The 22,260-nt window shown below is 39.1% G+C and overlaps 1 protein-coding gene across 18 annotated transcripts in view; it reads right to left on the reverse strand.

Moving 5' to 3' along the window:
- The window catches only part of CADPS2 (calcium dependent secretion activator 2), a 540,447-nt gene that overhangs the window by 412,232 nt on the left and 105,955 nt on the right, over positions 1 to 22,260 (reverse strand). For all 18 annotated transcript variants that reach the window (XM_030308335.1, XM_030308333.1, XM_030308325.1 and 15 more), the window contains exon 2: positions 2,622 to 2,735. In XM_030308335.1, coding sequence (XP_030164195.1) covers positions 2,622 to 2,735 — 114 coding nt within the window. The remainder of the gene's footprint in view (positions 1 to 2,621; positions 2,736 to 22,260) is intronic.

Here is a 22,260-nt window from a genome sequence, read left to right on the forward strand (position 1 = left end):
ATAGGACTTCTGAGGAAAAAAACTGCAAAGTTTTTTTTGCCGTATTTACCCAACAAAATACCCCTGTTGAAGAGTTTAAATACCAACTGTGTGCCACCTTGAGAATAACTCCCAAATGTAAATCAGGAATGCTGCCTCCATAAACACGATTAATATCACCAATCTTAACACGGCTTTGAGAGTTGCACAAAGGCAAGGTGGATACAGTCTCACGCTGGCTAGAAATAGTATCCAGAAGACTAGAAAATGCTTGGTCACCCAGTCCAACCACCTCTTCAGTTCTTGCGACTCTTTTTGCAACAATCCCAGCAAATCATCATCTAATTCCATTGTTCAGAAACCTACCAACTGCAGGAGAACAACCTGAGGAGCTTTGGTAAGGACAGATTCTGAAATTCTGACTCACAAAGTCCAGGGCAAAGTTCCAGGACCGGTTTGTGCAATATGCCTCCCAAGTGATGTGCAAGTGTAGCCAGAATCTAGCCTCTGGTGATGCTGCTCTCACCAGCCATTCTGCATTTGGGGCGTGCGACAAAACTCTGATGTTAGGTTGGCATCTCCCCACTTTAGTTTCCACCTTAGGCTAGTTTTGCTGTTGGCTCCACAGACACCTAATCCATCTCCTGACTAAACATTTCTCACTTCTTGAAACAACCTACATGTGATATGTTCCAAACATGATAACCCTAAATTTGTCCACATCTTTATACAGGACACCAAGAGAACAAAATCCCCATGTAGGATACAATGAGGACACACTTTCATTACAATTCAATCTCTCCAGCGTCACAGCTTAAGTGTGCCTCTTGTCAAAGTGTGACCATATCACATTATGCTTTTTAATGTGCTTAATAACTTATTTTGGAATATACTTTACTTTGGAATAATTTCAGATTTACACGCAAACTGCAGATATAGTACTGCAAGCCCTCACACAGATTCAGTTTTTCCTAATGTTAACATAGCCAGTGGCCACAATACATTTCCCCAAACCAAAAATGAGCCGGTTGATTTTTTAAATTACATTTAAAAAAAATTTTAATGTTTGTTTATTCTTTTTTTCAATTTTTTTTTTTTTTTTTTTTTTTTGGGACAGAGAGAGACAGAGCATGAACGGGGGAGGGGCAGAGACAGAGGGAGACACAGAATCGGAAACAGGCTCCAGGCTCTGAGCCATCAGCCCAGAGCCTGACACGGGGCTCGAACTCACGGACCGCGAGATCGTGACCTGGCTGAAGTCGGACGCTTAACCGACTGCGCCACCCAGGCGCCCCAATGTTTGTTTATTCTTGAGACAGAGCACAAATGGGAGAGTGGCAGTGAGAAAGGGAGACACGGAATCCAAAGCAGGCTCCAGGGTCCAAGCCATGAGCACAAGAGCCTGACGTGGGGCTCGAACCCACAAACCGTGAGATCATGACATGAGCCGAAGTCGGACACTCAACTGACTGAGCCACCCAGGCACCCTGTTTTTGTTTTTGTTTCTTTTTTTAAAACAAATTACTTTCCAGGACCTCCATTTCCTTCATCCCGAACACAGACCTTTGGCTATTCTTTCATTACACGAGGCTACTACTACAGGTCCTTATATTTCATATATACTTTATTTATTTATATGTATTTATATATATAAATATATCCTATACTTTAAGATCTTTTGAGTCGAGATCCAGTTGGACACGTCATTGCTGTCATGAAATCCATGCCATACAGACATTTGGTAAGCAAGACTTCCAAACGTTCATACAACTCAACAGGCCAACTCTTGGGCTAATACAAACCTCCCTCAGGTGGCATGAGGGACCTCCGAACGCCTACCATCAGTAAATGACAAATGCAACCAATTATCTGTACATCCAGTGATTTTTCATGCAAAGATATTCCCTGCATCAGGCAAGTTCTGACCTACCTCATCTCCACATTTTCCTTTTACTAGTTCGCATGTTCTGCTTCTACAGCTAAAGATTTCGACTGTCTACACAGCAAAAGGAATGCACCCCCACCCCCCACCAATGACTCTGAAATGCTTAGGATAAAAAGGGATTTCTCTAAATTTAATATCTACTGGCAACTCACTGAAGCAGTTAATGACCATGTGTGAAAACTGGTGCTCATGGGAAATCCACAGAGAATTCCTGATGAATCACAAACTAAAATCAGAACAAATAAGCAAGGTGGTATTGGTAGTATTATTCCTCCAGGAAGAAAAAAGAATTCAGTTTATCCTATTGAAATTAGTACCAGCCTTAATTATAAAGGCTAGGGCACACAATGGTACAAGATAGTAATTTACTATTAAAATTCTGATTAAAAAGGATAATTTAGACGTGTGGACCCAAAGATAGCTATACTCACCTGTATCAATCACCACCAGAAGACTTTTCTCAACAGTTTACTTCTCCTGAAAAGATGTGAATAATTTCCAATTCTGTTTATCTCTCCAAGCCAGGTTGTGGAATTAGAGTTTTTAAATTGCAAAATAAATTTGACAATGCTTTCAGGAAGGTTGCAAACTCACAGCCTTCCTATCATACCAGTGAGTTCCTTAAAATAGGAAAGCCATTTTTAAAAATCTTTCTAAGAAGCATCAAAATATCAAAAACAAAGCTCTTTAAACTTACCTCATAGTAACTCCGAACTGCATTGCAAAATGCTTCATCAGCCACAATTTGAGTTTCTCCGTTGAGGAAGGCCTGGAACCTTTCTTTCAGTAACTGCAATTGTTGCTTGTTAAGCTAGAAGAAAAAGAGGGAATTAGCTGAAAAATCAGCCAATCTGAGAAATGTGACAATTCATAAAAATTTTAATAGCCAGAAATTAGATCTGACACTTAGAATTAGCTTTATGTTAAAAAAAACAAAAACAAACAAAAAAAAAAAAACAAAAAAATAACTCCTACTACTTATACTATGGCTCAATTTTAAAACATTTCCAATTCACTTTCCCATACTCTGGAATCCTAACATTGCAATGCGATACAAGTTTCTATGCCAGATGGAGCTCCTAGGTTTACTACCCTGGTCTCTTTGTAGAAACAGGTAAAATCTAAAATTCGGATGAGAAATGAACTGTTGTGCAAAATTGCCAGCTGTCCTGAGCACAGAGAGCAGAGAGAACGAGGGTCCTTGGAAGTGAGTGAACAACAGCCACCTTTGATGAAGACTAACTGGAAGACTACAAAGGACAGAGGACCCTGAGAAAGTATCCTCTGGAAAGAACATCTTTTGGATAGCACAAATTTGAATTCCATGAACATATCTCAATGCTTGAGGGGAGATAAAGAATGGATTGGAAGACAAATCCAGAGAACAGAGAGGCAACAGGCAGACAGAGCATGCCTTATATAAGCATACCAAGCAAGAGCTATACGCCACGGAGGGGAGTTCAAGTTCACAACCAGATTTCCTCACCCTGGGTCTGGCTGCCATAATGATTACTAAAGGTGTGTGGGACATGAACCATGACTTACCAACTATATCCTATAGTCATCAGTGACAAGCAGAGTCAGCTGTTTGTAGGGCTCAAGGCAATAGGAGACTCAGGAGCCCGTTATTAAAAATTGAAGGATTTCAAGACAGTAGTAACAGCACTTTCCACCAAGCATGGGCCCTCTGAAGCATGGAGCCCTGTGCAACTGCCCCTGAAGCCAGCCCAGAATACAGGGCACAGACTTCACTAGAGGTGGGGCACACTAGGTCCCACAGCAGTTGAAAGTGCTTACCTGCTGAGAGAACAGTCTTGCAGGGGGGGGAAAAAAAACCCACAATGCCAACATACATAAGGAACAGGAAAAAGTGATCTTTCCATTTCATTCATTCCTCATCAGACTATTAAAGAACTCATTCCAGTTCTGGATTCTACAGAGAGATACGAAACATTTGGAAATATGCTAAAGATAAAATGATTAAAAAAGGATTAGGAAGGAAGGCTAAATAAACTGCAACGATTTGGCTTCCAAAAGAAGGCTGATGTGCCCTAAGTTTAAATCTGTTCAAAAGGCTTATTAAGATGCCATTCCAATAGGAAAGACAAGCGCTTTCAAAAGAAAGGGGGTTTTATTCAGGAATCTAACAAATAAGACAGTTTCTAGAGAAAATGCTGCTGGTAGTGACAGACTTACACAGAAACGTCCTATTGTACCCCAGCGTAAGATACCTCTTGGCCCTGAGCAGCAGAGAAGAAATACCACTCCATTTTTTTTTTTTTAACCTTATCGCCTTCATTTTAGGGAAAGCTAAACCAAGCTCAAATGCAGAACTATCACCATTATATTACACTTTCCACTTTATAACATAAGGAAAATCAAAGCAGGGACCTTTTGTGTGTAAGTACTGGCAAGGCAAATGGAGTCCACGACTTTAGCTCTTGAAGCATGGCTCACACAAAAGGACCAGATGGAAACAGGACAGCAGTTGTTGAGAGCACATTAGGTGCCAAGCCCACGAACTGCCAGCAAGGGCTTCAACTTGCAAACCAAGTGTCCAGGTAACACAATGAACATGGAAAAATGTGCAAATGACAACGAACTGGAAGAGATCTTACTGAGCTTTCTCCCCATCTCCCTCATTTGAGATATATATATTTTATGTATTTTATACATTTATACACACCCATTTTATACACACATTATATATATATCTATATATAAAGTAAATAGCTTTCAAAAACTGGAGACTTCTTCATTCAATTGTCTTATCAGATGCATTTTGTTCTTTACAGTGTTTATTGTGCCATTGTACCAATGAGTTACTTCTTTTGGGGGATTACGGCATGGAAAATTCATGAATACCAATTAGGTACATGATATCTGAGAAAACAGTCTTCTTAGAAACTCCAACACTGTTGGTATAGTTCATAAACAGGCCAGAGGCATCTAGCTAAATATCCAACTTCAACTTTTTTTTAACAATTACTGCAGTTACATTTAAGACCTAAAATGACAGCCACCATTACAGTAATATATATAAAAAAAAAAAGTCAACAAAGTACTTTTTTAGTATAAAAGTCTATATTTCCACAAAAGATACGGAGGGGAAAAAAGGAAATTAAATTTAAAATCTAGCAGCAGGGATAGCTGTTTAGAAAGTAGAGTTCCCTAAAATCTATTTGCATTATCAAAATAAATATTACACATCAACAGATAAAGACTAATGGAATAAACCAAAGAATTAGGTCTAAGTACACTCAAAAGATGGTCTATTTAATGAATGGGGTTACAAGAAGTGGGTAGCCAAACAGAAAAAAATTAAATTGTATCATCACACACACTGTTACAGTCCAAATTAAAACTTTTAACATAAAAACATGAAAACGTAGAAGTGCATGAAGAAGAAAATTCTTTTAAACACTAGCATGTGAAAAGATCTTTCTAACCATGAATGCAAATCTGCAAGTCATAAATTTAATTACAAATACACTAAACAAATTCTCCATGGCAAAAAAATCATAGGCAAAAAAGTTAGAAAAAGACCAATGAGGGGTGAGGAAAATACATGTAACTCCTATCTTAAAGAGCTAATTTCCAAACACAGATCCCAGACACTGTAAGAATCTGACAACAGAGGAACAGACCAAATGGATATATTCAGAGAAATGACTCTTAAGCTATGAAAAAGCATGCCTAACTTCATTCATAATAAGTAAAATGCAAATTAGATCTACATGACAGAGGAAGGATTCTGGGAAGATGGTGGAGTGGGAAGCACCAGAAATCTCTCCCACCTAGCCTACAATTGCATTGGCAGTTTCTGTCTGATATAAATATTTTGGAATTCTGGAGTCTACTGAGGGCTTGCAACTTACAGGGGAAGACTTGAATGTAAATTGTGGTTAATTCGGGCCAATTTTAGCTTCTAGCACAGTAGCAGCTGGTCATCCCCCACCCCTCCACTCAGTGGCAGCAAAAAGCAGAAAAAAGCTAACAGCCTAAATTTTCATAAATAGAGGGCTAATAAATGCTATATCCAAACAGTGGCAATACTATTTGCTCTATAAAAAGAAAAAAGTTCTCTTCTGTATGGATATGAAAAGATCTGCAAAATATCTTGGGGGAAGGAAGCTAGTTATAGAACAGGGTATAAAAATAAGCCACCACTCCCATTGAAAAGGGGCAAAATTAGAACACGCATGTGAATATGTTTCCACACGCAGATGGAAACTAGAGAAGGATGGCTATGGGCACTGGACAGATGGAAAATAAGTAAAAAAGACTTTTCAACCTATACTGCTATATTTATTTTAGATTTTAACTCATAGGACTCTTCACTCAAATTTTAATTTAGATTTAAAATAAGCTATGAGAGCAACTTTCCACATGTTTTAACACAGAACAATTACGATCCATTGCATATAGTTTAGATCTCATCATCCTGCAGGGAGACTGGACAACAGATGACCTGATTTTTCAGTTCTCCTTTCAAGTTAAAGATTTGAACTTGACAGTCCCACTTTTTTTGTTGTTGTTGATTTTGGGGTGTTTTTTTGTTTTTTTTTTTTTTGTTTTTTTTTTTTGTTTTTTTTTTTTTTTTTTTTTGTAGTAACATCTCTAGACCAGGAAAAAAAACAACTCAGAATAAAACTGTAGCAGTCATCTTATTTAATATTCTGATCAATGCATTAAACTTTACAAAATCCCTATGAAGACATCTCTCAGCCTCCCTTGGAGTCTATTAAAGCTAACACACACCTTCATTGCCTCACAATGAAGCCTATACAAATTTTCAAGAATTGAAACTTGCTTCCCTTCCCTTAGGACTTTCACACAATCCTAGTTCTAGCAACAAGACAAAACAGACTAAACATTACTTTCTTCAACATAGCTGTTCAGGAACTGGAAAACAGGTACTGGCTTATTTGTGAGTCTTTGCCTTCTCAAGATAAAGTCTGCCAGTTCCCCAACATCCTAAAGGTTTCTTCATAAATTAAACATTCAACCATTAAATAGAAGTTCGTTACAGGTAAGTATAAAAAAAGCACATTGGAAGATGTAACATACAAATGGAGCTCATAACAATAGTAATGTCCGTCTTAAAAGTACTGAGTCAACTGATCATAATTCTCCTAAGACAGTGTGGGCAACACAGAAGGGGGGGGGGACCACTTCCCACATTCTAATCACTCTTAATTCAAACCAAAAACAAATGAACTCTTCTTGGCAGTCACATCAACTGACTCACCTCATGCTTATAAACAAAAATTTCTATAACATTCTTACCTGCGTTTCATTAAGCCATGTTTCATCTTGCTAGATTTGGTCTACTATTCCAGTTGATTAATGTTTTATTAGAATTCTAATTCCTTCACCCAATGACCAAATAACACTCCTAGCTTTATGTCCACTAACATAAGGTGGTATCTGTAGTCTTCAACTGGGGGAGTCATTTTAAGAAACCTTCAGCTGAGGATTAAGAAACAGGAAACCTGTCATTACATGGATTCACCCAAGTTTGACACAATCGATTAACATTCTTCAGGGTAGCTGACTTTATTAGGATTCATCCTATATTTTAGTTTTGTCCATATACTGCCTTCACAAGAGTATACTTACCAATGAATGCATAACGTTTTTCAAATAGAGAAAACTCTGATGCAAAAATTATCCAACGGGAATTTTTAGAGAGCTTTTTATATGAAATTAAATTGCAGAAACTAGAACATAAATATCCTTGCAAATATCTAAATACAGCCAAGAGATTAGGCTTATAAACAGAACATTCTGAATACTGACAGCAAAAGCTAAGTTTTACGACTTCTGGCTGGCAGTGATAATTTATCCATAACAACTGCCACAGAAAAAACAATTTTCAAAGTTCAGATATGTTTTATGTTTCTTAGGTGTTTTTTTCCTTCATTTTCAAATTAGATTCTAGCATTTTCATTCTAACTCATGACCAACTGAAGACTTACATCAGCATCTTGACTACAGCAGGAAACCAGCCATTTATGTTAGTCAGGAATTTGGGAATCCAGCAAGCACTGCTGTGCACAGCCTGTCCTGACCTGTGCTCCCCATCAAGAGCCTTCACACTCATGGTGCAGCTGTGTGACATCCACGTAAAAGTGACCACAGATTCCAAAGCAAAGTGGGTATGGTACCTCCCTCTAGGATTGGAGAATGGGTCACGGCGTATGCATACCTCGAAGAGATACTAACAAATATTTTTCAAGAAAATGAAAGGATTTACTCCAGGCACAGATGGTCTCTGAAATACACAAGCATAGCTTTAATGCCTATTAGTGAGATATACTAAAAGATATTAACAGAAAAAGACTAAAGTAGAGATGCTTTTTTCATTTTTCCCTCCCTACCAACATTCTGGCAGTCAAAAAGATCTACATAAAACCATTGGGGCGAGGCGCCTAGGGTGACTCAGATAAGCATCCCACTCTTGGTTTTCGCTCAGGTCGTGGTCTCGGGTCCTGAGATCCACCGCAGTGACAGGGTCTGTGCTGGACGTGGAGTGTGCATGAGATTTGATCTCCCTGTTCCTCTGCCCCTCCCCCACTCGTATGCACTCTCTCCAAAAAAAAAAAAAAAGACACTATTAGGGCAAAATAATCCACATCTTCCATGTTTCCAAAACCACAAACCTCTCCAAACTGCCTATCAGTAGAAAAACAGAGGGACTGTGGCCAGGTCTCATAAGTTATAAAGCCCGTGGAAGGCATTGCTATGTTTCCTAGCCAAATAACTTTTCTTGCCCCCTTCTGTAAGCACAGATATTTGGAACAGTGAATACTCCTGGCTAAGACTACAAACAACAGCTTCATCTAGTATTTCCAAGTTAAGGCTTAAGAGATGTAAGCAAGTGTGTGCAACTTGCACAAGACCCTAAAAGGTAGCTGAAAAGCCAATTTTTATCTCTTTCCTCTTTTCCTACTGACTGGAATTTGAGGTGTTTGCAGTAACTCTCAGGTTGGCCCATAAAAATGGTGGAAGATAGAAAGAGCCTGATGCCCTTTTTGATGTGGAAGAGCCACTGTAACCCTGGACCATCTACACCCCAATTTCCTTTATGTAAAAGGGAAATAAGCCTCTATATACCTATCACTCTTATCTGGAGTTCATTATCAATATAGCAATGAAACAAATCCTAACTGATACAAATCCCGGTGAGATACCCAACCAGGGTGAAAATGCCATCCCTTGCTGGTAAGGTTATCTTAGTTCTGAAATAGAATATTCATTCCATGTGTTATTTTATGTAAAAACAAACAAACAAAAAACCATCTAGTAAACTTCACCCAATGAACAGTGAAGCCTAGGGTTTAAGTGCCTGATGGAGGCTAAAAATAAAGCTATCTGCCAGACTGAATTCTATTGTCCCACAGTATTGAAAGTGGGTATTAAAAAGCCCCAAATCTGCTTTAAAACATTTTATAATGAAATGTATACAGTCATGAGTAGAAAGAGCAAAATCCCTCTGAATAGACAGGCTGCAGGCTAGTCTTAGCCACTAAGTGAACTACTTCTATCCCCATTCTCACTGGCCTCCTAAGTCAAATTCAAGCCTCAGCAAAATTACATGCCATGATGGGATTGGAGGGTGTAGGGGGATGCTAGTAAATACTGGACCTAGACAAGTTAAATCCATGAATTCCATCAATTTCCTTGTTGCACTAAACACATTCCACACGTGTTTCATTCAATCTTCCTTAGTCTCCTATAAAGTGTTCATCTTCATTTTATACATGAGGAAATTAAGCCCAAAGAAGTTAAGCACTTTGCCTAACTTCACATCTGATAAAGGGGCAGGGGAAGAATGTAAACCAGTATCCTGGTCTAAAGCCTATATTCTTTCTAATCACCATACTACTGTTTTTGCTCAGTCACTCTCCACCCCCCCCACCCCCAACCAGTTAAGAGGTGTTTATCACTGTCCATTGTGTCACAGATAGTTTATATGTTTTCTTTTGCTTATTAAAGTCTCCCCACTAGAATAAAATCCACATCGGGATAAGAACATGATTTTAACACACAGAACATGTTTTGTTTTTGTTTTTGTTTTTGTTTTTTTTAAGAATGAACAAATGAACAAACATATACCAGCCGCTATGACACTATTCCTTACCAGGACAGCTACATCCTCCACTCTCACGCTCACCTACCCCCACAAAAATGTTGGCTTATCATGCAATCATAACACCTCAAGACTACCTCAATCCATCACAACAGATCAGACAACAGCTTATCAGACAGGTTCACCTACTCATTAACAAGGTTCTACATGACAAACGACAGTAATAAAGATAACAGGCTGCAGTGCCCGACTGCCTTTGTTTCCAGGATCCCCCACAATTTGTAGGCTCTTCAGGTCACTTACCCTCAAGGTCTCCAGTTCCTTATCTACACAATGAGGATGGTAGCAATCTACAATAAGGCTGTTCCCAGTAATGGGGAAAAACTGCTTAACACACATTAAACGCTTTGAACTGTTACCTATTATTTTAGAAATACATGGGGATTTTGTTTCCACAGTGGCAGAGACCAGAGACAAAAACCAATCTTCAGATGGATGCAGATGGACCATTAAAAATAGACTGCCCAGAGCTATACTGTCCAGTACATAACCACACCTGGCCACCAAGCAACTGAAACGTGGCTGGTCCAAGTTGACATGTGGTCCAAGTCTAAAACACATACAAGATTTCAAACAGTACAATAAAAAATATGAAGCATCTCACTAATACTTGCATATCGGTTATATATTGAAAGACATTTTGTATATATAGAATGACTTATTAAAATGACCTTCATCTGTTTTTAAAGCACCACTGGAAAATTTTAAGTTACTTACACGGCTCCCATTTTAGTTCAATCAGACACACTGGTAGAGAGAAATGTGTGTGATGGTCAGGTGTCCATTGATGACAGATGAACAAGTCCATGCTACATCCTGCCAAATAGCTGTGACCTCACAGCAACGGGACCCCCAGTACATGGCTTGTGGCAGTCTTAGGGTATGACTGATTCAGAAGAACACAAGAGCCTAAAAGGCAAAAAACTTAAGTATTTGTCTAGTGTTTTTTCACTGTCAAAGAGCAAAGTAGGTATTATTAGTCATATTTTAGATGAGAAAACAGTCTTAAAGGTTAAGGTACATAACCTGTTAGGTCACAGAAGCAAGATCATAACCTAGGTATCCTGAATCCAAGTCTATGAGTTGTATTTTATCCCTACATGCTGCCTATCCCACTGACATGTTGTTTGACTCTAAGTCTCCATTCAGTTTATCTTACCAAAGACAATCAAGTGGGCAGTTATTCAGTAAGACTTTCATATTCCTGAACATGAATATAGGTTAAGAGAGCCAACTGCCAAATTTTGTTGGTCATTATCTTTCAACAATCTGCTTTAGGACCTTCTTACTCATTAGAGCATCAATTTCACCCACGATTCAGAAGGAGATGGACCTATGAACACTTTTAATGGTCCCAAATAATAGCAGCTCATCACAAGCAAATGCAAACTAATCGTGAGGATATTTTTTTTTATCTGCCCACTTGACAGATAGCTGGTAAAATACGGTTTCTCGGTAGGTCTATGGAAGTGTTTTTGGAAGAGATGAAGATTTGATTCAGTACACTGAATAAAGAGATCCACCCTCACCAGTATGAGCAGGTATCATCTGATTCACTGAGAGCCTGAATAGAAACAAGCTGATAAAAGGTGAATTCTCTCTCTTCTTGAGCTGTGACATCCACCTTTTCCTGCTCTTAAACATCACGGCTCCTGGTTCTTGGGCCTTTGGACTCACTGAATATACCAACTTTCCTGGCCCTGCAGCTTACGGAGGGAAGATTATGGGACTTCTCAGCCTTCATAATTGTGTGAGCCAATTCCTGTAATAAATCCCATAGATATATATAGATATACTATGGGCTCTACTTCTCTAGAGAACCCTGACTAATATGCCAATTATAATAACAGCCTTAACGATCTGTTGGAATCAAGCAAGTCAGAGATGATTATGAGTATACAAGACTTCCCAAAAGACATCTTGGAGATGAACTAGGTTAGAAAGGCAGAAAATAGGAAGTAGTCCAGCACATGTTCAGTCACCTCACCACCTGCAAAGTCAGAAGCAGTCCTGTCTTCCTACAAATAAGTCTAGTAGACCATGTCAAGGGAGAATAAGGGGATTGCCCTTTTTAAACAATAGAACTTCCCCTTGAACACCCCTGATAAACATGTAATTAATACCTAGGAATAGCTAATACTAATTGACCACTTACCACATAGTAAGCACATTTCTAACCTCTTTACAAGGGTTATTCCAAGCACCCATGAGGTAGGTTCCTTGTGTCAAATATGAAGCTAAGACCCAGATAAGAAAGACCCAACTCACATAACTTGGAGGCAGAGTCAGGTGCATCTGACTAGCACACTCTTAGCCACTGGCTACCCTTTAAGTTTCTTCTTGAGCAAATCATTCTTCATACCAGTGTCAAGATACAAGACCATCAGAGCCTGGCAAAGCCATCACAAGATTTGATCAGCCTGGCAAGTTGAGTAAAAGCTTTTTTTTTTTTTTTTTTTTTTTTTTTTTTGGAGAGAGAGCACGAGCAGGGGAGGAGCAGAGAGAGAGGGAGACACAGAATTTGAAGCAGGCTCCAGGCTCTGAGCTGTCAGCACAGAGCCTGATGTGGGGCTAGAACTCAGGAGGCCGTGAGATCATGACCTGAGCCGAAGTCAGACATTCAACCAACTGAGCTACCCAGGCGCCCCTTAAAAGCTCTTCTCTTTCCCTCCGTATCATTATCCCACCATGCTTGTTCAACACAGGTTAGTCCACTATGCCTAGATTTCCTTTCTCCCTTTAGAAAGGAGCCCAAACAAAACCTCCAAGAAACCTTCTGTGTACCCCATCATTTGCATAGCATGGTTTTCTCCTCACTAGAGTACACATTCCTTACACAGGGATGTCAGTCATCTATGTATCCCCATTCCCGCTAAGTACAGTGTTTGCTGATACAAAGTCATCAACACTGGAAGAAAATCTAGAGTGGAAGAGGAGATCATTATGCACTACACTGCTTTTCTGGGCATGTATCCTGTCACAACCATTGGCAAAGGACACTAGCAGGGCGCCTGGGTGGCTCAGTCGGCTGAGCGTCCGACTTCAGCTCAGGTCATGATCTCACCATGCATCGGGCTCTGCGCTGACAGCTCAGAGCCTGGGGCCTGCTTCAGATTCTGTGTCTCCCTCCCTCTCTCTGCCCCTCCCCACTCGTGCCACATCTGTCTCTCAAAAATAAACATTAAAAAAAAAAAAAGACACTAGCAGTGACATAACTGAATGAGGAGTAGGGGACAGTCTTAAAATTCCAGGACTGTGTGTTGTCTAAGTAAGCATGGTCAGACTCAGTGAGGACCTAAGAAATACCAAAGGCTTTCTTTGCTGAGCTGCAGTGTGAGTAGTTCTGTTTTGCAGAGAATATTGTTCTCCGGCAGGAAGAACTCTGTGCCTTGGTACCATCTGGTATTTCATGGCAAAGTTCCGTATGCTGAAGAAACAGAGATTTTATATTCGTCACAAAGAATTTGGACAGACTCTGCTGCAGACAACTGTGTACTTGTCTAAAAGCTTAAACAAGCTGACCAGCTCCAAGCCACACAATGGCCTTTTCCAGGAGCTAATAAGTGCTCTGGGATAGCTGCTTTTAAAAGAAAATAGGATATACATTTGCTTTCCCCAGAAATGTTTGAAGTTTTTGCTTTCTTTCTAAAGCAGATACATCATGGATGAGCAAAGGCTATCTGTTAAAAAAAAAAAAAGGGGGGGGGGAGGAAACTTTCAGCTTGTCATCTTGGTTGACCCATCCCTGACACACCCAGTGGGGCCAACCCCAGTGAGAGAATATCCTCTTTAACTCCTTTAATTTGGTAAGAGTCATTAGACTGAAAGTTACACAAGCTCCAACTCAAAAGGGCCTATTAGACAAAATAGGGGTTTATCATCGCACATCTCAAGACAAGAGGGTTCCAGATCAGTTAACTGAGTCACTCAATGAAGTTATCAAGGGTTTAAGTAGGCCTCTTACATCTAGGTATATCCCTCCATGTGCTGGTTTGTCCTCCAGCTTCCCTGCCTCCAAAGAAACCCATGTTCACTCTATCAAGGCATCCTCCAAATCACAAAAACTAAACATTAAAGAAAGTGTTTTTACTCTGAGCAGGGGGGCGGGGGGTAGAGACAACTTTCCCAGAATCAGCACACCCTTACATGTAGTATTTCTCCCTACATGTTACTATCCAGTAAGGATTCATGGATCTATTCCTGAAGAAATCCCTGAAGTAAGGGAAGGGGTAAGTATCACGATGGACGGACGGATCCAGAGTCAGTCACCCTGAGGATTCAAGAGGAATCCAGTCATTCCCGCACAATGGGGGTCTGATATCTGAATAAATCCAAGGGTCTGGTTAGGGAAGAACTGTAGCTACAGAAGGACTATGATGTAGGCCAACTAGAACTGTCATTCTTCCTGACCTTTCCAAAAAGGAGGCTTGGAATGGAAAGATGCAGAGAAGAGATAAAGCCTTCTATGTTCAAATGCCTGGCTAATTTCCCTAACACATAAAGTCCTAGTGTGTACCTCAAACAGAAATCTTAGCAGCAACTTTAAGAATTTAACCCCTGTTGATAACTGCAAAGATCACATTACTACTCCTTTAAAGAGAACAATCTACCAGAATTTTAGCCAGCAAAGCATGCTATGCTACCTCAACTTCAGGGCTTAACATTTGTTATCAGCAAATTCAAGGATTGGTGAAAATTAAATGGAGTTTAAACACACACACACACACACACACACACACACACAATCCCCCCAAAAACCTCTTCAAGATTAGCATTAAAAGAACTGAACACATAGACTGGGATGACATGTGCTTTAGATTTTTAGATTTTAAAAGCAATTTTCAATTCATGTGCAGAATGCTGCTGGTAGATAAAAGTAGATAGTACACTTGTACACAGTGAGGTCAAACCAAACAAAAAACTATGTAACCATCTCCCCACTAAGAAAAAGCAAATGGGGGCACCTGGAGAACTCAGTCCGTTAAGCATCGGACTGTTGGTATTGGCTCAGGTCGTCTGGAGGTTCATGAGATCAAGCTCCACGTGGAGCTCTGCCCTGACAGCACAGTCCTCTCCTTCAGTCTCTGCCCCTCCCCAGCTCACACACATACACACACACACACACACACACACACACACGGCACACACTCTCTCCCTCTCTCAAAATAAAGCATTAAAAAAAAAAAAAAAGCAAATAGTTTATTCTGTCAACTACAAAGCTAGCTTTCATGTAACTAAAAACAATAAGGGATCTTAAAATAAAAACTGCTTCTAGAGCTAATTTAGTTAAACGGCCACTTTTGGCTATGCTGTTGAGTCTAAGCATATAGCATGTCCTCCTTTCATACCAGTGTGCTTCTAGGTAAGGCTGCCAAATATAGGATGTCCCAATAAATTTGAATTTCAGACAAGCAATGGGTAATGATAAAATACTTATGTTAAACACGTATTTAGGGTGGTTTTTAGAAGTATGTCCTATGAAATACCTGGGATACTTAAGTCAAATGTTATTCACAGTTTACCTAAAATTCCAGTGTCCCAGGGTATCCTATAGTTGTATTTGTATTCTACCTTCTAACTCACTGAGGCTTTGGTAACATCTTCCCTTTGGTTCTTTGGATTGCCTTGTATTCCTCTGCCTCTTAGGACCTGACAATGTGTCACTGTAACTGTCTCCTCCAACTTCTTTATCTTTTCAGTGCTATCTGAAAAGAAAGCTCACAAGGAAATCTTTACAACACAACTCAATATGCTGTGCAAGATGAAAACTGGACAAATAGAGGAGACACCACTAAGAGGCATGTGTGATTGTTTTTAAACCATGAAAAACTGGCGAGTTTCTGAAACCTGGCTCCTCACAATCTTTGAAAGCTTTTTCAGAAATACAGATACTGAAGACCTACTATTTCAACTTCTGAATACAGGGACCTGGAAAGCTACTCTAAATTCCTGAGGGTCTGATGTTCAGCTAGGTTAGAGGATTATTGGATCTGGTACCCATGAGTTAAGACATCTACCTAACTAAAACAAATGTACGGAGGCATCAGTGGATTAAGGTTTATTTACACAACATACTGCTTAGATTTAACTCGTAAAATTGCATTTTCAACTAACAAAATGGAAAAACAGACATGCAAGATACACAGGAGCTTGTAGGACTACAAGCAACTTTTAGATTTTTATTCATGACCAAAAAAAAAATATGTTTATCTTCTGGTTAGTGTAATTGTGAGTCCTAGTTTAAGATACAGGAACTTAAGTTGTACATCTTGTCTGCTTGGAAAGCATCTAACACATGAATGCTTATAAATAAAGCAAATTTCTCATGAGAAATAATACAGAATATAATTTTCCAGAGCATGGGGAATTAACATACAGAACCTAAGGTTTAGCCATGCATTCTACTGAGGTAGAAGGCTGAGCATACATAGTGTGTTAGAAATTAGGGTCACCTGGTTGGCTCAGTTAAGCATCCTACTCTTAGTTTTGGCTCAGGTCATGATCTCCTGGTTTGTGAGTTTGAGTCCTGCTTTGGGTTCCACACTGAGAGTGCAGAGCCTGCTTGAGATTCGATCTCACCCTCTCTCTCTGTCCATCACCCACTTGTATTCTCTCTCAAAATATACCTTAAAAAAATCTAAAGCATGCTCTCCTTCACACCATGCCCAGGAAAGTTAGCCTTCACATACAATCTAACCTTAACCTGCCTGAATCTTAAAGAAGGTGGCTTTATACACCAAGTCTACAAGTTTAAAAAAGCAAAAAAAGCAAAAAAAAAAAAAAAAATAGAATGCCATATTGTAAAAAAATTAAAGCAATTCAAATCAACATGGAAAGACCTTGGCCACACAAACCGAACCTCCAAATACAACAAAGCCACAGAAATGGAGAAGGGTCACTGCATAGTATCACTCACTGGTGACCAGATGTCAAGTATCCCCACAGAATACATTGGTCTCAAGAGAAAACCTATCCTATACCAAATGCATATACATAAAGATTCCTCAAGAGTGAAGTAACCATGCAATTCAGGCCACAGAATTTGCATTTTGGTCCTAGAACTGTCTATTGGGGTGCCTTTGGCTCTACTCCATCTCCTGCCCACACAAAGACCTAGAGCCAAGCCAACTAGAAGAGTCCTTATTTACTCTTTGTTAATGTTTAAGACTATTATCAGTTCCATTTTGCAGGAGAAAATTTAGATTCACAAAACAGATGTCCAAGAAAACTCAAGACAACTCAAAAGGGATTCAAGATGCTAAAAACCGAAAGATAATCTAGGATGTGAATATATAGAACAGAAAAGTTAAATATTTTGTGCTAAAGCACATCTGAATTTTTTTTTTCATATTGGAAGACATTCCAGTGTTTCTGTTTAATGTTTCTCACAAAAAATTCTATGAACAAACCCTACTTATCCCATAAAATATCTATTGACATTGCTAAATTACAATACCACCTAAATTACTTTTGTAGCAAAGAATACCACATTTTCATGCTTTCTGAAGTCCCGAGTATTATAAATAATTGAAGTGTTCCTGGCTATCACTGCAAAACTTGGCTACAATGACAGAATTATAAATATCAATAATTAATATACATTAACAGTTAAGCATGAAATTTAGTGCCACTGTAATTAGGATACTGCAAAGAATTACATAAAGCACCTAAATTGAAAAAATACTGGGTAAATTTTACACAACTCAAAAGGCTTCCATGTGACAGATTTGTGATTTGTCACATCTTCCGAAACATTACTCACATATCCCATCTCTGCCCACCAAAATGTCTGGCATTCTATAATGACTAACTCTCTGGGTTATAGTATTGTTTCCAGAACCTCTGCCTTGTTAAAAATTCCTATAGTAGGTGAGTATCTAAACCTATTAGTTCTTTAAAGTGCATGGCAGCTTAGCATTAGCTCACTAAGCCAGCAGCCTTCTCCTAAAAGACAGGGCACCAATGATTTTCCCTCCTGATTAGGAAATGAGTCAGCAGAGGAAAAAGAAAGCAAGCAGATAGAAGGCTGTGGGAAGGAAGCAGATCAACAGAGAAGAAGATACTGAGATTGGAACTTCTACTCCCCAAAAGGGAGTCATCCCAAGAAAGTGCTCAATGGACGTTCTGGTAGATTACTTCGTCACCAGTCCTCAGGTAAAAGATTACTTGTGACTGCAAACCTAGAAATTAGTCTCTTATTAATACACATCTTTAATATACATCTTAAAAGCACATTTTTTAAAAATAAAATCTGATAGGGTATAACTAAATCAAAGAGAAATTTCCCAGGAAGGAGATGCACTTTATGCTACATACACATAAAGCAGAGAAACTCATTCTCATGTTATTCTGTTTAAGCCAAAAGCCATACACATCACTTCTCAATTACTACACTGCCCTGCAATTTTCTAAATGCAAATAGGAAACTTTAAAGCAATAAGTGCCTCAACTTCTATTTAGAAAGGTTGTTAGTATTTAAGGTTTCCTCAAATATTCATTTCAACAAATATACGAGACCCTGTCCCATACCAAGTACTGCAGTGACAATGGGGGACAAAAAAAGTCTACCTTCAGTGAGTTTAGTTAGTATTTGGGTGAAAATACATCCTCATTTTCCAATATTTTGTAAAATAAACTATGATACTTTGAAACCGAGTTGTGATTGAAGAAAGGAAGTTTCTTCTTCCTTCCTGTGATCTTGGTTTGTAAGAGAGTACACTTTAACAGCTATGGCTGCCAAACATAGGACTGACTCCACTGTGTATGCGTTAACATGCCAATGCATAAGCGTACTTACAGAGCATACACATATACTCCCCCTACCCACCCACTGGCAGTAGCGGGGCGGGGGGGGGGGGAGGGCTGTTAACAAGCTCTACAGAACAGAGCTTCCTGAGGGCTGCAGAGGTCACCAAAAAGAATTAACCTCTTCAGGGGCGCCTGGGTGGCGCAGTCGGTTAAGCGTCCGACTTCAGCCAGGTCACGATCTTGCGGTGCGTGAGTTCGAGCCCCGCGTCAGGCTCTGGGCTGATGGCTCAGAGCCTGGAGCCTGTTTCCGATTCTGTGTCTCCCTCTCTCTCTGCCCCTCCCCCGTTCATGCTCTGTCTCTCTCTGTCCCAAAAATAAATAAACGTTAAAAAACAAAAAAAATTTAAAAAAAAAAAAAGAATTAACCTCTTCAAAGTACTATTCAAAAAGCTTTAATCGGTTGAATCCTATTTGAACATAATTTGCATGGCTCCTTCCATAAACCTTCTTGGTTAGGTCATGGTCACTTTGACAAATAAGGCTTGATGCAGAGCTCTCCACACTAACAAGCAGCAGCATAAGGTCCCTACAAACTGCACCCCCCGACCTCCAGCTGAATCACAGGATAATTGTCCTCGCAGTCCGTTTATAACCAAGGAGTTTTGTTTAGCACCCACATGTAAAACGTTTAGCGTTCCCTCCATTTAATTTGCTTCTCTGTGTTTCATAATTTTTCCTACCAACACAAAGTGGCACTGCTTATCACTACTACCACAACTACTATTGTTTTTCTGTGAACTGGATCAACTATTCCTAAGTTTATCTACTGTCGTTTTTAATACTTAACCAAAGTCTGCCCCTTGAAGGAATTCTATGATTTGGAAAGAAGTTTGCTTCTCAATTCATGCAATTTAATTAAAAGGATTAAGGGCCTTTAGAGCTTCTGAACAGATGTTTATTTTTTTAAATTTTTTATTTTATGAACATCTATGTGAATTTCTAAGTTTTAATTGTTGAATATTACAGGATATCTGTATCTCAGTATTTCCTAAAACTATTTTTAAATTTTTGAGTAGTCTAACAATCTTAAAACAGGCAACCTTAGAGTTTTTTTGGATCAAGTTTCCAAATTCGTAATAGCTCATAGTCTCCTTTAAAACTTTCATCTTGGGGCGCCTGGGTGGCTTGGTCGGTTAAGCGTCCGACTTCGGCTCAGGTCATGATCTCGCGGTCCATGAGTTCGAGCCCCGCGTCGGGCTCTGTGCTGACAGCTCAGAGCCTGGAGCCTGTTTCCGATTCTGTGTCTCCCTCTCTCTCTGCCCCTCCCCTGTTCATGCTCTGTCTCTCTCTGTCTCAAAAATAAACATTAAAAAATTTTAAACTTTCATCTGAATAGAGTTTTTACAGATCTCTTTCCACTAAAATACATTTTTTTCGTTTAATTTAGAACACCTTCAGATAATAGTGATAAGAAGGTCTGACACTAGGCAGTATGAAGATTATACCAGATCAGGATTTGTATATTCCAGTAATTCTTTTCTGCAGTCTAAATGTCTTATTTCATCACAAACATTTATCAAGTTCAGCAAAGGTATTACACAAAAACCATGCTCATACCTTCCCATAATATATTCATAAATAAGTGATGAATTTTAAGAAATTTTATTAGCTCTGTTACAAATGTATCATACTGAACTCAAGAACTCAAGGTCATGCAATTAAACGCTAACGCCAAAACATCTCACCTAAACCAGGACATGGCTTATTTCAACAGTTACATATTATCAACATTAGATTGTATAAGGGACCAAAAGGTGTCAGCTGTCCAAATTCTTACAGATAAAGAGGTCAGATGACGGACAATACTAATTCCAAACATTACTAAATCAAAAATTTAATTTTCATTACATATTAATGAATCTGCAGCTATTAAAATGGTCTTCAAAAAAAAAAAAAAAAAAAACAAACAACTAAAATTCCAGAGAAGTCATGCTTAGAACAACACTGTTTGTTTTGCAGAGAAATACCCAAACTACTAGGAATGAAATATCCTCTGTGGCAGAAGAAAAATCAAGAAACAAATAAGACATTATATAAACAAGGCCTATGTGTATGCTCTGCACTGACAGGAATATGTAAAAGCTTGGACATCAAGAGTTGATTCTGAAAATATTGCAATGTAATTACCACGTCATTTTTCTTCCAAAGACCCTTCCTATAGAAGCCTGCCTGGATTCTATACTAAATTATGTTAAGCAAATGGTGAATATAATCCAAGTGGCTACCGTCCCATCTGCTTCCAGCTTTTATGTGAGGCAACAGGGAGATCAGACCATCATTTGTTATTTGTTTCCTATCACAGCGTCCTGATGGCACAGGAAAGTGTATCTAAAGAGGAAATTAAAAAGTGATTTTTTTTTTTTTTTTTTAAAGAAAACTGTAATGCTTTACACTCACCTTGCAGATTTGTTGGATACTTACTGGCTAGCTTCAAAAAGTGGCAGACACTGGAGACCCAGAATGAACTAATCGAAAATTACAAGGACTGGATGAATATACGTGAACATGTACTGACAAAGCTTATAGACTGAAAACAATTCAACTTCAAAAGTGAGGCTAAGACAAGTCACTAGCACAGCTTAGTTGGTGTTATTTGTATCCTCATACTGTAGGACATCATGTAAACAATGCGTGAAGAATAAAATCATTCTGAAAGTCCTGATAGGAGAAAGTTCAATTTGAAAAGCACTTATATTTACAAAAGTATACCTACCACACTTGTTAAGAGATGCTACATTTGAAGAATATTTATACCCTCAGTAATCAAATTTCCAGATACTCAGAGGTTTTCCCAGGTCAAAATCATTCTTCGTAACAAAAAAACGTCCTGAACTGTTTCATCGAACCAATACAGATATCCTAATACCCTCGAGTTTGCATCCCACATTGCAGTACGCAGTACTGCTAATCCTGTACCACTCCAGAGGGGCATCTTTTATGTTGAATGAACGTGAATGGTACTTCCTAAAATTCTGCTAAAAAGGCAGCCCTTGGCCATACATATAATGACCACTGTAGTGTATTCCAACACATAAGTGAGAAAGCTGTGAAATATGGCCAAAAGGCAATGTTTTAAAACACTGCTGACCAAGCTTCTGTTACCACAAGTTGGGCGTATTTTTCAAAGTGCTCCGTACTACAATAGACTTGGCATCCCGAGACCTTTACGTGGCGACAGAGAGAATGGTAAGGTCTTTGGTTGAGGCACACTCAACCAAACTCAAAATCCTAGTTCCTGCTCTAGATGCTTTGTAGTCACTTAGGGTATGGAAGCAGTCCAGACATTCATGTCCTGAACACTTGGCTGGAATCTGAAAACCTGAACAATCCTCTTTTATAAGAGGCCTGCTTAGATTCAATCTTGAGCTGAATT

Source organism: Lynx canadensis, chromosome A2 (assembly GCF_007474595.2).
Source record: "Lynx canadensis isolate LIC74 chromosome A2, mLynCan4.pri.v2, whole genome shotgun sequence".
NCBI lineage: Eukaryota > Metazoa > Chordata > Mammalia > Carnivora > Felidae > Lynx > Lynx canadensis.